At 37.6% G+C, this 17,110-nt stretch overlaps 1 protein-coding gene across 2 annotated transcripts; it reads left to right on the forward strand.

The window, feature by feature from the left end:
- The first annotated feature begins 254 nt into the window (after positions 1–254).
- On the forward strand, positions 255–16,736 carry LOC103491759 (uncharacterized). Of its 2 annotated transcripts, none has more exons than XM_008451830.3 (4): positions 255–460; positions 15,293–15,400; positions 15,995–16,054; positions 16,213–16,736. In XM_008451830.3, the coding sequence occupies exons 1-4, from the start codon at positions 305–307 to the stop codon at positions 16,222–16,224; spliced, it is 336 nt and encodes a 111-aa protein (XP_008450052.1). In that variant the 5' UTR covers positions 255–304; the 3' UTR covers positions 16,225–16,736. The 2 variants fall into 2 exon arrangements, with proteins under 2 accessions (XP_008450052.1, XP_008450051.1); XM_008451829.3 differs by having other exon boundaries at positions 257–460; positions 15,995–16,059; positions 16,213–16,700.
- The last annotated feature ends 374 nt before the right edge of the window (positions 16,737–17,110 follow it).

A 17,110-nucleotide genomic window follows, 5' to 3' on the forward strand; every position in this document is an offset into this window, starting at 1 on the left:
TGGGAGCAAACTCGTTTAGTCTCGCTCGAAATGAGTTTATTGTCGAGCGTCGTGAGAATATCTAACATTCAGGCTTTCAAGGATATTTTGGTCATTCGATAAAATCCTTTATTTTGATATTTAAAAACAAAAATACACAATCTCGATGCTGATCTCGACTAAAATGAACCGAGAAATTACGTTGAAAGAGTTTTTTAAAATTACAACTTTTTTGTTTAAAATATGCTACTTCTCAAATGAAAAACTAAAAATATGTTACTTCTCAAAATTCACCTGATTCGTACAACCTTGGACTGATCGGCCCATGGGAAACAACAGTGAGCGAGTGAGGCTCGAGGAAAGGAAGGAGCTCATCATATGCAGAGAAACCATGTTGCCTTTGAACAGACTTTTCCGGACGATCCATACAACCCTCAATGCTCCTCAAATTACCACGTTCGCTCTTCACGCCCCCAAATATGTAAGCCTTTTCCCCACTTATTTTCCTACTGATTTCAATTTTGCTTGCCTTTCTCCTTATATCCATCCATTCTTGCCTTTCGATTTCTGGGTTTTTGTATCGGATGAATTGGTGATTTGGTATTACAACTCTCCATTTTATTTCGTCTTTCTGGAGTCGTTCTTCGCAATCTGGGGTCGCTAATATCAACTGCTCCTGCTTTCTCTTCTGGAAAGCTCCATCATGTTAAGGAAAGGGGATTAGTAACTGGCCTTCTTCTTGGCAGGTTAATATCCTAATAAGTTTATGTGCTACAAATTTGATTGTCCCGATTCTTCCTTTTGCTAATGGCTTTTAATTTAGGATAATCCCATTTCATTAAGAAATCAGAGCCATGGATTAGGTGGCCGCAATGTTAGAAGTTCTGTTGGTCTGCAATTTTTCTTCATTATTTTAGTGAATGTGCTACAGGCCTTGTGGCTAATTCTTTAGGTTGGAAACGTACTGGGTTACTACTTAGTAGACTTCTTCTTATTATTACGTTTTTTTTTTTTTAATTAGGAAAAGAAGGGGGCCTGACCAATTTACACAACGTAATGATAGATAAGTAATTGACAAGAGAAGAGATTGAGGTTCTTGTTCTTTATCAGTGACGAGCCACATAGACCACAAGAAAGTCTAAATAAAGTTAAGACGAAGGATCTTCTTTTCTTTCTTGAATGGATACCCAATGAACATGATTGAGAGAAGATCCCAAATTTCATTAGGGAAGAAGGCAGTCTGCCAACTAAAAGCCACTAGAATGTGTTCCTAAAAAAATCTAGCCTTTTTACACCATATGAAAAGGTGACCATGTTTCCTCATCATTTTTGCCAAAAATGTGGCAACTAGGAGAAATATTAATCCATGGAGATCTTCTTTCCGGCTTGTTGTGAGTTTTAAGGCATGAGTGGTTGAGGTCTCTTCCTGAAAACTTCAGCTTTTTAAGAAAAAATCATTTCCAAATGGAAAGATATTGGTCTTTTTCACCGTGAAAGATTACCAGCTAAGGATACTAACTTGGATAAGGATTTTGATGATAGTTGGTGAAAGTGCTGAGAAAGCCTTTTTTGTAAAAGCTAGCCAAGGACTTAGTTGTCAGGTAATAAGGTTGTTAACAACTTGTACTTCATTCCTCTATAAATAAAATCCTCCTCCCTCGTTTGGAAGGAGAGTTCATTTTGAAATTACTCTAATAATCGGTAGTACACCAAGTGGCATCAAAGCAATCCAAGACTCCTAGGATGGCCAGAAGAAAAGCAAACCAGCCGGGTGGTGGGAACACTTGCCAACCAAATCGTGGAAGAAATCCCCACCCTCTCGCCAAGATCTTCTATGTTGTACTTGTAGATTAGCAAGGAAATTAGGTTTAGAAAAATGGTTAACTTAATTTTTTAGCCGTCAGTTTATTTAATTTAGATATTAAAACAAATATATAATTGTTAAACTAATTCTATTTTAAAATTTTATACAAATATATTAATAATTTTCAATCTTTAATAAGTTATTTTAGGAAAATTATTTGTTTTAAACTATATTTGCTTATATATTTAGAACTTTTATAATTTTGTAATTAATATTATTTAATTTAGATATTACAACAATGTATTTTATATTTATATAAATGTTAAATTACAAGTTTAGTCTCCAAAATTTTAAAACTATATTTAACAAATCTCTAAAATTTTAATTTTGTTTCCAATTGAGCCTTAAAATTTAAATTTAGTAAGCTATAGATTGTACATTAATTAACAAAGGAATCGAGGAATGAGTCCTCAGGAGGATCCATTTCCCCCACGGGGACTGCACCCGATGATGTAACTCAAATAGCTTAAACTTCTACTGTTCTAAGTAGTGTACTGTTATATTTGTTGGAAACTACTTAGTTAGTTACTAAATAACCAACTTGTATTAAGTTTTCCTCGATAAATAAAGATCTCTTCTCACATTGAGAAATAAGAATTTCATTCAAACGAAAATAGTCTTTGCTATTACACCACCTGGCCTTGCCTTCAAATGGTGGAGGCGAGGGAGGAGATGGGGTAAATACCCCTTGTGGGAACGAAGTTGGGGAACCTCCTCTGCCTCGACCTTGTTGCCAACCCTATTGTATATATGTGTAGTGCCCCTATATATGAAATTTCTAGCTTCACCACTAAAAGTTGAAGGTAGGCGCTTTAGTATGGTGGGATCAACTCGAAGTTAATTGACAAAGAAGCGGCAAGAGGCTCATTTGGTCATGGAAAAATATTGCACGTGCTATAATGTTTTCCATGCATGTCCTAAAATATCTATGGGGGAAAGCAATTCTCACATCTATCTACCTAATAAATAGAATGGCCTAGGATCTTGAATTTTAAAACTCTCATTGATTGCCTTAAAACTGTTTTTCCAACATCCTGCATATGATGAATTACCCATTTTTTAAAGTTTTTGGGTGTACTACTTATGTTCATATACCTAGTCATTTTTGGTCCAAACTTGATGGTAGAGCTATTAAATGCATTTTTATGGGTTACTCTTCATGTAAAAATGGTTATAAATGTTTTGATCCTTAGACAAAAAGTTTTTCGTGAGTATGGATGTGGTTTGTTTAGAAAATCAACCCTACATTCCCCAAAATTCTCTTTAGGGGGAGAAACCAAATTTGGAAGAAAATTTTTGGGATGTTTGTATTCCCCTTTCTAGTCCTAATTGTCCAAATGTTACTAGCTTTATGATGTGTAGCATAGAAACTTCTCTTTCAGGGGGAGAAATAATACAAAATGGTCATATTGATAAAGTTTTTGAGTTCAAGTTTTATACTAGAAGAACATTCAACTAAAGGAACCTAGACAAGATAGTTGCTCCATCGTATAGCCAATATGAGACTCCAACAACTAAAACTTCCTTCTTCCATTTGTACTCCTTCAAATATTCAAAGTACTTTGCCAGTCGTGTCTGATCTCGATGTTCCTATTGACCTTATAAAAAGTGTTTGCTATACTAAATACCATATTGCAAACTTGATGTCATATTAAAAAAACTATCAAATAGTCAGAGCTTTCATATCTTGGATAGCTTACTTGTTTGTTCCAAAGAATATAATGAGACATTAGATTATCCAAATTGGAAATTAGCAGTTTGGAGGAGATGACTGCTCTAAAAACAAAATGAAACAAAATGAAACATGGGATATAGTAGAGTTGCCTAAAAATAAGAAACTAGTGGGTTGTAAAGGGGTGTTAACCATAAAATGTAATGTTGACAGTAGTATTGTGAGATATAAGGCCAGATTGGTAGTTAAGATCCACTCAGACGTACATAATTGATTATCAGGAAACATTTGCTCCTGTTGCTAAAATTAACTCTATTAGAGTTCTTTCATCTCTTGCAGTTAGTTTGGATTGTCTGTTTTATCAACTTGACGTGAAAAATACTTTTTTGAATGGTGATCTTGAGGAAGAGATCTTTATGAGCGTAGCAGTAGGTTTTGAAAAAGAGCTTTGCTATAGAAAAAAATTGCAAACTAAACAAATCTCCTTATGTCCTTAAACAGTACTTGAGAGCTCGGTTTGAACACTTTGGAAAAGTTGTATCCAGTTATGGATTTCTTTTGAGTCAAGTAGATCATATGTTATTTTATAAACACTCGTAAAACAATAAAATCTCAATTTCGATTGTTTGTGTAGATGATATTATTCTCACAAGTGATGATGAAGTTGCTAATCTCAAGAAAAAGCTGGCACGTGAGTTTCAAATTAAGGACCTGAGAACGTTGACTTATTTCCTAGGAATGAAATTTGCAAGATCAAAGAAGGGGATCTTTGTTAACCAGAGAGTATTTTATTGACTTACATAAAGAAACAGGCTTACTAGGTTGCAGGGTTGCAGAAACTCCTATTGAACCTAATCTAAAGTTGCTAGTAGCAAAAGTAGAAGAAATAAAAGAGAGAGAACAATATCAAAGACTTGTTGGTAGATTAATTTATTTTGTCACATACATGCCCTAATACTGCATATGCTATGAGTGGTGTACCAGGAGAAGTTCTTAGTGTGAATTTTCTATATTATTGAATAAATCAGAGTACATAAACTTTTACATAAGTGAATAAATAGATACCAATTAACTAATAAATAGAAAATACATAAAAGAAAAATACTATAAAGGAAAATAATAAATAGGAATAACCCAAAATACTAAATAGCAATAAACCCCAATTATCTTTAACACCCTTCCTCAAACTCGAGATGGTAGAATGGTGAACAACTTAAGTTTGCAAAGAAAACTTCTGAATCAAATTAGTAGATTTGGGCTAGAAACAAAAGCCCGCGAAGAAAAAAAAAGAACTTCTAGGTTGAAAACAAAGATTCTCATAAAGAGATCTAAAACAAAACCTATGAAGAACGAACAAGAACTTCTGGGCTGGAAACAAAGATTCTCATAGAGAGATCTACAACAAAACCCTCGAACAACTGATTTGAAACTAGAACATAAATCGACAAACACAAAGAATCACAAACAGTGTTGATGAACACTCATGACAAACTTTGAAACGATCAGCAAACAGACGCCTAGCAGTTGCGAACCATGAGTAGCAAATCTATGTGTGGATCTACCTTCGTTGACAACCCATCAATGGAGGCAGAGATTAGACAGAGCGATGGCGGCTAAAGTTCAATGCGACAGAACCTAAAATTCTAATACCATGTGAATTTTCTATACTATTGAATAAATCATAGTACATAACAAACTTTTACGTAAGTGAATAAATAGATACTTATGAACTAATAAAGGGAAAATACATAAAAGGAAAAGACTGTAAAGGAAAATACTAAATAGGAATAACCCAAAATACTAATTAGCAACAAACCCTAATTTTCTTTAGCATTTAGTGATGGAATTAGGAGAGTTAGTTGGGAAAGTTGGTTGCAATAATTAGTTATAAGAATTTGTTAGTATTCTTTACAACATATAATCACATCTCCCCTATAAATAAAGCCCATCTTCCTTCGTCAAGAGGAAGAGATTCATCTGAATCAATTTTAGAGTTTTGGTATTACACCAATGAGCGTGATTAGTGAATTTATGCATGCTCCTAGACTGAATCATTTTGAAGTTGCCTACAAAATTTTGAGGTATTTGAAAGGGTCTCCTGGAAAAGGTATTCAATTTAAAAGGAATAATCACTTCCAAATAAAAGTATATATTGATCCAGATTGGCTAGAAGTGCTACTAATAGAAGATCTACCTCTAGTTATTGTTCCTTCGTTGGAGGAAATTTGGTTACTTAGAGAAGTAAAAACAGAATGTGGTGGCTAGAAGTAGTGCTGAAGCAAAGTTTAGATCCTTAGTTCTTGAAATTGTGAAGACATGGATCAAAAGGACTTGACAATTGATGAGTTGAAGATTTCCTTGATTACGCGTATACTGATTTATCGTGATAATAAAGCAACCATTTCTATTCCCCGTAACTCAGTTCTACATGATAAAACTAAGCATACGAAGGTTCAATAAGAAAATAAGATTATTAATGACAAATTTGTTCTTAAATCACCAATTGACTAAAAAGCTTATGTTTGTAGGTGAAACCAAATCTAATATAATATCTAACACACTCCCTCACTTGTAGGCTCAAAATATGAAAAAGACTCAATAAGTGGAAATAAATATTAATTGAGGAGGAAACAACAACGCATGGACTTGAACACAGGATCTCTCAAGACCACCTACTCTGGTACCATCTTAAATCACCAATTGACCCAAAAGTTTAAACTTATAGGTGAAAGCAAATTTAATATAATGTCTAAGACTCTTCTTTCAATTGTGGGAATTAATCAAATAATCCGTGTATTTTTAAAGAAATTCCTTGAGTGTCTTTGGACTTTTAAGTAATAACAAGTCCAAAGACATTGGCCTCTCTTTATTTTGTAAGTAATTTGCCACTTATCGTCTTAAATAAGTAACTGTTACCATCCTTTCTTGTATTTACCCCATCATCAATTTTTTTGTTTAGAGGAAGTAGCACCACCTTCTAGCCCATCCAAGGGAACTCGCAAGTATTTTCTCTTCCATTGTTCAAGGTTCGAGTACATATTGTCATGGTCTTCCCAAAAGCACGTGACATACATCCATTTCTAACACGCATGTACTATTTGGTTCTTGTTGCTACTTCCAATTGAAAGGGAAATGGTCTAAATTTCATTTGTGCTTCAGTTTTCTTCACCCAACCGATCTTGTAAGGACTTGGATGAGCTTCCACCTTGAGGTTCAAGGCTGTTACTAGCTTCTTAGAAACGAAGTTCTCTCTACTTCCATTGTCTATAATCACATTGCACACTTTCCCACTAACCGTGCACCTTGTCTTGAAGAGGCAATGTCTTTGAAGGTTGGAGTTCCTTTTAGGAGCAATTAGCACCTCTTGGAAAACACAAGATAGCCTCTCTCCATCATCTGGTTCAATAAATTCAGCTCCTTCTTCAAATTCTTCATTGTCTTCCTCATAAACTTCTTTATCTTCCATGTAAGCTTTGTTTTCCTTTGTGGACACTCATTGAACTAATGGCCAATTTAGCCACATTGAAATATTTGTCCAATGATGGCTGGTTGTGTCGGTTTTGAGATTTCTTTTTGTTTGCTGCTTCAGTGCTCTTCTCCATGGCTCCTTCTAAGTTTTTTTTCTCCTTTTCTATGGCCGAGGATGGTGATGATGGTTGTTTAGTGACTTTATTTGAAGAAGTTGCTCTACTACTTGTAAACGCATACCACAAGATTTTTCTGAAGCTTTCTGTGAGACCTCCCATTATTAATATGTATAAAAGAAGGGGCAAAAAAGGGAACTCACATGATAGCCAAAGGGAGTGGAAAAGTAGAAATGGGATCGTGGGAACGTGCAAGAGTGAGCCCTATCAGAAGAATGTTTTGGTACTTATAAATAGTATCGTTTGGGGATTGGGGTAGCTAGGTATTATTTTTGGGATTATCATTGTAGAAAAGGCTACGGAGGCCGATGGGCTACCCTAGCTTGTAGGAAGAAGGGTGGTATGTTTTTCTTTCTTGTTTTTCAGTTGTTGTTTCCTTTGTTTTGAGCTTGTGACTGTTATCTTTTGACATTATAAATATATAAACACAGAGTGCTGCCTCTGTTTTGCCATTATCTTAGTAAATATTGAGTTATATTAGTTAGAGGCCTCACATTTGGTAACAGAGCCACTGCAAACTGGGGGTTACTACCCGCCTAATGGCTCAGCGAAAGATGGAAGAGAGGGTAGAAGGGACAGAAAAGGAAATAGTTGGTCTAAAAGAGATGATGATAGAAATGAAAAAAAACGATGGAGAGGCTCGCGGAAGAAATGAGAGAAAATAATAGCTATAAGAAGAAGGAGGAGTCAGGCACTTCTGATGGGTCAATCATGAAGTTGAAAGGCAAGATGGAAGAAATGGATGTCACGGCTGAGTTAAATACACTTCCCGTGGATAGAAGCAAATATAAAAAGCTTAAAATGCCGATGTTCTTGGGCGAAAATCCAAAATCCTGGGTATACCGAGCAGAGCACTTCTTTAAGATCAACAACTTACCGGAAGCCGAGAAGGTGAAGGTAGCAGTGGTAAGTTTTGGGCAAGATGAAGTGGATTGGTATAGATGGAGTCACAACCGTAAGAAGGTAGAGTCATGGGAGGATTTAAAGACCAGAATGTTTGAGTTCTTCAGAGACACGGGCTAGAAGAGTTTGGGAGCCCGGCTGATTCATATTCAACAAGAGGGATCCTATAATGAGTATGTAAAGAAATTTGTGAACTACTCAGCACCTCTACCTTATGTGGCAGAGAGTCTCCTCAGGGATGCCTTTCTGACAGGATTAGAGCCAGCACTCCAAGCCGAAGTGATTAGTAGACACCCTCAAACGTTGGAAGAATGTATGAAGGAAGCCCAGCTAGTGAATGACCGCAACCTTGCTCTGAAATTAGCTAGAGCCGAGCTAGGAATTCTGGAACCAAAAGGAGGGGAATCATCCACCACTAAGGCCCAGCTGGAAAATGAAAAAGGGATGTCGAGGAAGAACGAATTTTAGATGAAACAGATCACTATACCTCTCAAAGGCAACTACCAAAAAGGAGAGCCCTCGATCAAAAGATTATCCGATGCAGAATTTAGAGCCTGATTAGATAAAGGATTATGTTTTAGGTGTAATGAGAAATACTCTTATGGGCACCGTTGCAAGGTGAAGGAAAATAGGGATTTGATGCTATTTATCCTTAATGAAGAAGAAGGTGTAGAAGAAGGAGAGCACTCGGAAGTACAAGAGGAAGACAAGGTGGAGCTAAAGCAGTTGGACACCACTGAAGAATTGGAAGTGGAATATCAAACGATTACCGGCTTGACAACTAAAGGAACCATGAAATGAAGGGGTATGTAGAAGGGAAGGAAGTGGTTCTGCTAATTGACAATGGGACAACCCACAATTTCATTCACCAAACTTTAGCAGAGGAAAAGAAGCTACCAATGGAGAAAGGCACTTAGTTTGGGTTCACCATCGGGGATGGCACTCGATGCCAAGGGAAGGGAATTTGCAGGCAGGTTGAACTTAAGCTGGAAGGATTGGTGGTGGTAGCAGACTTCCTAGCAGTAGAGTTGGGGAAGGTGGATGTTGTCCTGGGAATGCAATGGCTGGACACGACAGGCACAATGAAGGTGCATTGGCCATCACTGACGATGGTGTTTCGGGTAGGGGAGAAAAAGGTTAAGCTCAAAGGAGATCCATCACTCCTTAAGGCAGAATGCTCCCTGAGGACCCTAGAGAAAATGTGGGAATCTGAAGATCAGGGGTTCCTACTTGAGTGGCGAAATTATGAGACTGACAATGAAGATGAGCACGAAGAAGAGCAGTGTCTGAAAGGAGAAGAGGAGGAATTGCCAATGATAAAGTACTTGTTAAACCAGTATGCAGATCTTTTTTAAACCCCAAAAGGGTTGCCACCCAAGAGAACCATAGATCACCACATCCTTACATTACCAGAACAGAAACCAATCAATGTAAGACCCTATAAATATGGCCATGTGCAAAAGGAAGAAATAGAGAAGCTAGTCGCAGAGATACTTCAAACAGGAGTTATCCGACCCAGTCACAATCCCTATTCAAGCCCAGTGTTACTAGTAAAGAAAAAAGATGGGGGGTGGAGATTTTGTGTAGACTACAGGAAGCTAAACCAAGTCACTATATCGGATAAATTTCCCATTCTCGTGATTGAAGAGTTGCTGGATGAATTACATGGGGCACTGTATTTTCGAAATTGGACCTTAAATCTGGTTACCACCAGATTAGAATGAAGGAACAAGACATTGAGAAAACGGCTTTCTACACGCATGAAGGCCACTACGAGTTTTTGGTGATGCCTTTTGGCTTGATGAATGCACCCGCTACCTTCCAATCTCTCATGAACCAGGTATTAAGTCATTCCTAAGACGTTGTGTATTAGTTTTTTTTATGATATTCTCATCTATAGCACCGATATAACTGAACATGAGAAACACTTGGCCATGGTGTTTGCGGTGTTGAGGGACAATCAAATATATGCCAATAGAAAAAAGTGTGTATTCGCACACTCACAAATCCAGTACTTAGGCCATATAATTTCCAAGAGGGGTGGAAGCGGATCAGGAAAAAGTTAGAAGCATGGTGCAGTGGCCATAACTTATTGACATCACGGGTTTAAGGGGATTCTTAGGGCTGATTGGGTATTACTGACGATTTGTCTAAGGCTATGGGGAAATCACAGCTCCCTTAACCAAACTCCTTCAGAAGAACTCGTTTAAATGGGATAAAGGAGCTACTCTAGCATTTGAAAACCTCAAACTGGCCATGACCACAATCCCAGTGCTAGCCTTATCGGATTGGTCCCTACCTTTTGTTGTGGAAACTGATGCGTCGGGAAGCGGGTTAGGGGCAGTTCTATCACAAAATGGCCATCCTATAGCTTTTTTTAGACAAAAGTTGTCGCCGAGGGTGCAAACTAAGTCAATTTACAAAAGGGAACTTATGGTTGTAGTCCTAGCTGTGCAGAAATGGAGATATTATCTATTGGGGAGGAGGTTTATAATCATGTCAGATCAGAAAGCCTTAAAGTTTTTGTTGAAGAAAAGGGAGGTTCAACCACAGTTTAAAAAATGGTTAACCAAGCTACTGGCCTATGATTTTGAAATATTGTATCAACCGGGACTCCAAAACAAGGCTGCCGATGCACTTTCAAGAGTAGACACCACTCCCGAACTGAACACAATGACTACATCAAGAATAGTTGATATGGAAGTCATGGCTAAGGAAGTCAAGGAGGATGAAGAACTTCAAAAAATTGTAAAACAACTACAAGCGACGCCCCAAGCGAAGGTAGTTATAAATGGGAAAATGGAAGGTTGCTTTATAAAGGAAGAGTAGTTCTGTTAAAATCCTCATCCCTCATCCCTCATCTCTAGCCTATTGCACATTCCATGACTCTATTTTAGGAGGCCACTTCGGGCTCCTCAGAACATACGAACGGATGAGGTGAGAACTCTATTGGATGGGAATGAAGGCAAATATCAAGCGTTGTATAGAACAGTGTGAGACCTGCCAACGAAATAAGTATGAAGCCACTGAACCGGCGGGCGTTCTTCAGCCGATCCCCATCCCAAAAAGGATTTTGCCGAAAGCGGGAGGAATGAATGTGATTATGGTAATAGTGGATCGCTTGAGCAAATATGCCTATTTCATTACTCTAAAGCACCCATTCTCAGCCAAGCAAGTAGCAGCAAAATTTATTGATAAGGTAGTAAGGAAGCACGGATTCCTAAGTCTATCATCTCTGATAGAGACAATATTTTCCTTAGCAATTTTTGGAAGGAATTATTTGCTACTATGGGGACTATACTTAAGAGAAGCGCGACATTCCACCCACAAACAGATGGACAAACAGAAAGGGTCAACCAGTGCTTAGAAACATATTTAAGGTGTTTCTGTAATGAGCAGCCGAACAAATGGGACAAGTTCATACCCTGGGCGGAATTGTGGTATAACACCACTTTTCATGCATCTACATGGACAACTCCTTTCCAGGCAGTATATTGTCATCCACCCCCACCTCTGTTATCTTATGGAGAAAGAAAGACTATCTTATGGAGAAAGAAAGACGACAAAGAATGAGGTTGAATCATTGTCAGAGGCAAAAGACTTAGCCATCAGTGCTTTGAAGGAAAATTTACAAGTGACCCAGAATCAAATGAAGAAAATGGCGGATAGAAAGAGGAGAGAGCTCAAATTCAAAGTTGGGGATGAGGTATTCCTAAAACTAAGGCCATACCGGCAACGCTCATTAGCAAAGAAGAGATCAAAAAAGCTAGCTCCTAGGTACTATGGACCCTACCGGATTGTTGAAGAAATTGGAGAAGTGGCATATAAACTGGACTCTCCCACCAGAAGCAGCCATTCATAATGTTTTCCACATTTCTCGGCTGAAGCTTAAATTGGGAGAACAATAAAAGGTGCAACATCAAGAACCTGTACTGACTGAGGAGTTCGAGTTGCAACTGTGGCCTGAAACTGTGTTAGGCATCCGTTGGAGTAAGGAGCTTGGGGCAAACAAATGGCTAGTGAAGTGGAAGGGATTGCCGGAAAGCGAAGCTACTTGGGAATCAGTTTATTTAATGAATCAACAATTTCCTATGTTCCACCTTGAGGACAAGGTGAACTTGGAACCGAGGGGTATTGTGAGACCTCCCATTATTAATATGTATAAAAGAAGGGGCAAAAAAGGGAACTCACATGACAGCCAAGAGGGAATGGAAAAGTAGAAATGGGATCGTGGGAACGTGCAAGAGTGGGCCCTATCATAAGAATGTTTTGGTACCTATAAATAGTATCTTTTGGGGATTGGGGTAGCTAGGTATTATTTTTGGGATTATCATTGTAGAAAAGGCTGCTGAGGCCGATGGGCTACGCTAGCTTGTAGGAAGAAGGGTGGTATGTTTTTCTTTCTTGTTTTTCTGCTGTTGTTTCCTTTGTTTTGAGCTTGTGACTGTTATCTTTTGGCATTATAAATATATAAACACAGAGTGCTGCCTCTGTTTTTGCCATTATCTTAGTAAATATTGAGTTATATTAGTTAGAGGCCTCACACTTTCTTGGAGTGAATTTCATTGAGTTCCACCACTGTTTCAGCAAAAGCAATCACATCAGCCAACATATTGAACTGTTGACGTTTTTTACCTTCTCTTTGATGTCCATTCTCAGCCTGCCAATGTACTGTGCAATTAGGTGTTATTCGTTTTCGGCCAGATTAGTTTTTGCTCCCAAAGGATGGAATTCCTCCACAAACTCAGCTACCGTCCGAGGGCTCTGTCTACAGTTTTGATACTGATTTACAATGTTTGCTCATAATTGGGAGGAAGGAATCTTTCTTTCATCAAACACTTCATCTTTTTCTGCGTTTGGATAGGCCTTTTGCCTTGCCTTTGTGGATTGACTTCAAATTGATCCCACCAAGCAAATGCTCCTTTTAAATTGAAGACTACCAATCATACCTTCTTGTGATCTGGTGTATTCATGTCATCAAAAAAGTTCTGTGTTCTTGATCCAATCAAGAAATGTTTCGATGTTACACTTGCCATTGTAGAATGGCATGTCAATCTTCATTTTGAAGTCATATGATCTCCTCTAGCTTCATGTCTTTCTTCTCCTTGGATAAAAAATGTCTTCTTCTTGATCATCCTCACTCCAAGAATCCCAATCTTGGAATTCTTTATGCCTCTCATACATATTCAGTCTGTCTTCTTGGATCTTCTTGGACTTGCCTATGCATTCTTGGAGCCCTCTCTTGATGAATTTCTTGCTGAATCTGAAATTTTCCTGGCTGTCCAGCACCACATCTTCCTCTCCTTCCCCAAACTTGATAGAAGGCTGTAGCATTTTCATCATGTTGGTCCAGTACTGTCAAGGCATCCAACCTCCTTAAGAGTGTTGCCACCGTTTCTTGGAGGTTGTTCAATGAACTGTGAATTCCCTCCAAAGAATCTTCAACGTACATCAAGCATATCGTTGTGGTTCTTGGAGAGTGGGTGGGGGTTCTTTCCACCTCTTGATCTTGCACCTGAGCATTTCCTCCGACCGGGAGGGTCACTCTTCTTCCCACCATTCATCCTAGTATTCGTCGCTTTGTTACCTATTTGGTGTACACACCAAAACTCTAATTCCGAATCAAAATGAATCTCTTCCTCTAAATGAGGAGAGAGGACTTTATTTATAGTCAAATTGGTACAAACTAGTAAAATAACAACCAACTTCTAACTAACTATTTTAACTTGCTCTTAATTCCTGTACAAAGAGCTTCTCTCAGTACTGAGTTCACTTTAAGCTGATGGATTGTGTTAGGATACTTCCTAACAAAAACTAGATCTGAATTTATCATAATGTAACTATAAGAAAATACAAGATAAACCCAAGTATAAGGCTTTTGGAACCTCCCTCTTGAGTACTCTCATCCAAGCCCTAGATCACTCCACCGAATGCCCTCCTCTCACTAATCCTCCCTCTATTTATAACAGGTTGTAATCACCCTAGTAATCACACTAACACAATAACTACTAGTAACTTCCTATGTTATCCAATTACCCTTATACCCCTTAACTGAAATATTACTAAATATCTAGTACCTAACAGATTATTCCATTAATTACTCACTAATGCTTCTTTCTTCTATGTAATAGATGATAGCAAACTTGGAGGCAAAATTGTCTTTTAGGGCCCTATTTTCCAACCATATCAGACTAAATCCGTATGCCATCTCCTTTCCTCACCTTGCTGATGATGTGATCATAGACTGTTTCTTTGTCCTTCTCTATGTATTTTCAGGGCCCCTTTGAGATGTTTAATGTAGTTGCCCCCACTGGCCAAAAGGGCAGGCGTGCCATATTTCAATGCAATCAACTTCCTCCAAAGGGCTGAGTTTTACATATGAAATCTCCAAACCGTCGACAAGGAAATATTTTTCTGTTCTAGATTTGTAATCTAATTCCATTAGAGCTTGATTTTTTTCTCATTCAAGATTGTGTGTAGCCCTTCTCTTTGTTGCCCTTCTACTCAAGAAGTTTCGAAATAGCCTCCCGATGGAAGCCGAAATCTTTGTGGTTGTAGGAAAAAGGCATAAATAATAAAATGGTAGGTTGGCCAAGATTGCTTGAGAGTATTGTGACCCCTTTTAGAAATCTGTATGTCCCCAAGAATTAAACTGGATCCATGGCAGCAATGCAGGATTTTCAGAGCCTGTAGATGTGTGGAGGCAGATTGATGCATGTGACAGAGAGGGGGATGTTTGCTCGGAATAGGGGAAAGTACACCTAGCTTGGTAAGAGGGTTAGGTGCTGTGCTGATACGATTAGCTTTGCGCAGCTCTATGGCACAGTTTTGATGGAGCTGGTGCGGTGTGTGTGGGGGAATAGCTAGTTGGGCTTGGGCGAGTGATAAGGGCAAAGCCACTTCTTTGGGAGTGCAAAGACAGTGAGGTTGATCCTAGAGACTCACTGGGATCGAGCCGACATGTGTTCTCTTATATACTTCAAAATTTTGGAAAGGTTGCTTGTCATAAAATTTGTTGAAAATGGATGTACATTATATTTTTATAGCTTTGGTACTTATTTGTAGATAAGCTCGGTTCTTTCGTCACAAGTTGGTTAGGACTAAAACTTACTTTAGAAGTTGATTTTGCTGAATGTTGTCATGTTATTAAACTCGTGATTGTGAATATGGTTTTTCTTTTTCCCATACACTGTTTACTATGTTGCAGTTCACTGAATGCTTTACTTTCAGGTAGAGGTTAAATTTGCAGATGGAAGTGTGTTCAACTTGTCGGCTGAGTTCTTGAGAATATATAGTCCAGCTGCTGATGCTAAAGTCCGGTCAATTGGAGGTGAGAAGGTACTATAGAAACAATTTTGAGTTTCATTTCTATCTAAAAATTTAACCAATCCCTTAAGGGCTGGTTAAATAGCCGAATTGGGATGGTGGGGTGATTTGTAAGAGTGGTACTTTTTGAATGACACACTCCCTTTCAATATTTGTGGAAAACCATCTAATTCAACAAAGTATAGTTTCCAAGAAAACTGGATAGATGGATGCTATCTTTTGGACTAATTCTCTTTGAGCCCTTTACATTATGCATTTGGTCCCGACAACCACTAAGGCAATCCATGAGAGACTGCTTCTATAACTACCATTCTGAAAGACATACCGCATGCCCAATACGTTCTACAACTTCTATAGCATTAAATATTACAATGCCAAACTAATCTCATTAAGTTTATTTCATAAGAAAAAAAAAAAAAAAAGATTTATGTGTAAGTTGGTTCAAACACCCACACAAGGGTTTGACCAGCTGCTCATTTTGTAGAATTCTATGTTTAGCCTAATTCGCACAACCCAATGCTTCTACTGATTTTTCAATATCATATGGAGTATTGTCTGCTTTTTTCTTTTATAAGGTTCAATTACTAAATGCATGTTTGAAACCAGGTAATATTTGGACGACGTCATGTCGGTATTATGTCTGCTGAACCAGTTGGGAACTATGGGGTAAGGTACTTATCACTTGTTAATATATGTTTTTCTGAATTTTAACAATCTTTTGGTATTGACTCGTGGAATAATTGAAATCTTAGATCAAAACATAAAGTATGGATGGTATGAACTGCCTTTTCAAGAATCTTTACATATCTGTTGCAATTTGCTAGGATCCTTTTTGACGATTTGCATAGAACTGGGATCTATTCGTGGGATTATTTCTATCATCTTGGGAGCAACAAATTTACTCTCTTGAGAAATTATGTTAAAACACTGAAGAAGCATGGGCTCAGCCGAGATCCACCAAAGAGGAAATGATGGACAAATCAACTGTCTCCAACCACGAGCATCGTGTGCAAGATAATCATGAGTGTTTGGGTCAACTGACAAACTCCTTAAAGAAATCGTGCAACAATTAGATGGGTTTGAAAAAAGAAGGCAGGTTGAAAAAAGGCAAGTTGTCTCAGCACTAGCTGATGAAAAAGATTGAATTGTTATACTAGGCAACGAAAATAATTTTCCTAGTTTTCTGTTTCAAATTTTACCTATAAGTTATATGCTTCTAAGAGCCTGAGCGTGAAAAATGGACATGTTGCTGTAGCTCCTTGGTAGATTATCTAATGAATCGAGTTAAATTACCATTTCAGTGGTTTCATTATGCCCAATGCCCATGAAATATTTTGTTGCTTTATCACTAGCAATGTTCATTATTGATGATGTGACATGATTATACGATAAGGTGGATAAATGATTGGAAGAAGCTGGTATATAAAATAAATGATTGTAAGAAGTGTTAACAGTTAAAAGGAAGTTGGGGTTTTGTATTAAATTAGATTTCTTCCTAATTATTATTTTCCATACTAGCAATTTTTTTTTTTTTTGTATTTTGGTCTCTATTTATTTATAATATTATGAATTATTCAATGATATAAAAGATTCACATTTCAAGGCAATTTTATAATCACTTAATGAAATATGAAAGAAAAAAAATTAACAATCGAGGGCTTAAACTCATAATTCTTTAACTACTACTACGATTTCATCTTAAATCATCAATTGATCCAAAAA

Source organism: Cucumis melo, chromosome 6 (genome assembly GCF_025177605.1).
Source record: "Cucumis melo cultivar AY chromosome 6, USDA_Cmelo_AY_1.0, whole genome shotgun sequence".
Taxonomy (NCBI): Eukaryota; Viridiplantae; Streptophyta; class Magnoliopsida; order Cucurbitales; family Cucurbitaceae; genus Cucumis; species Cucumis melo.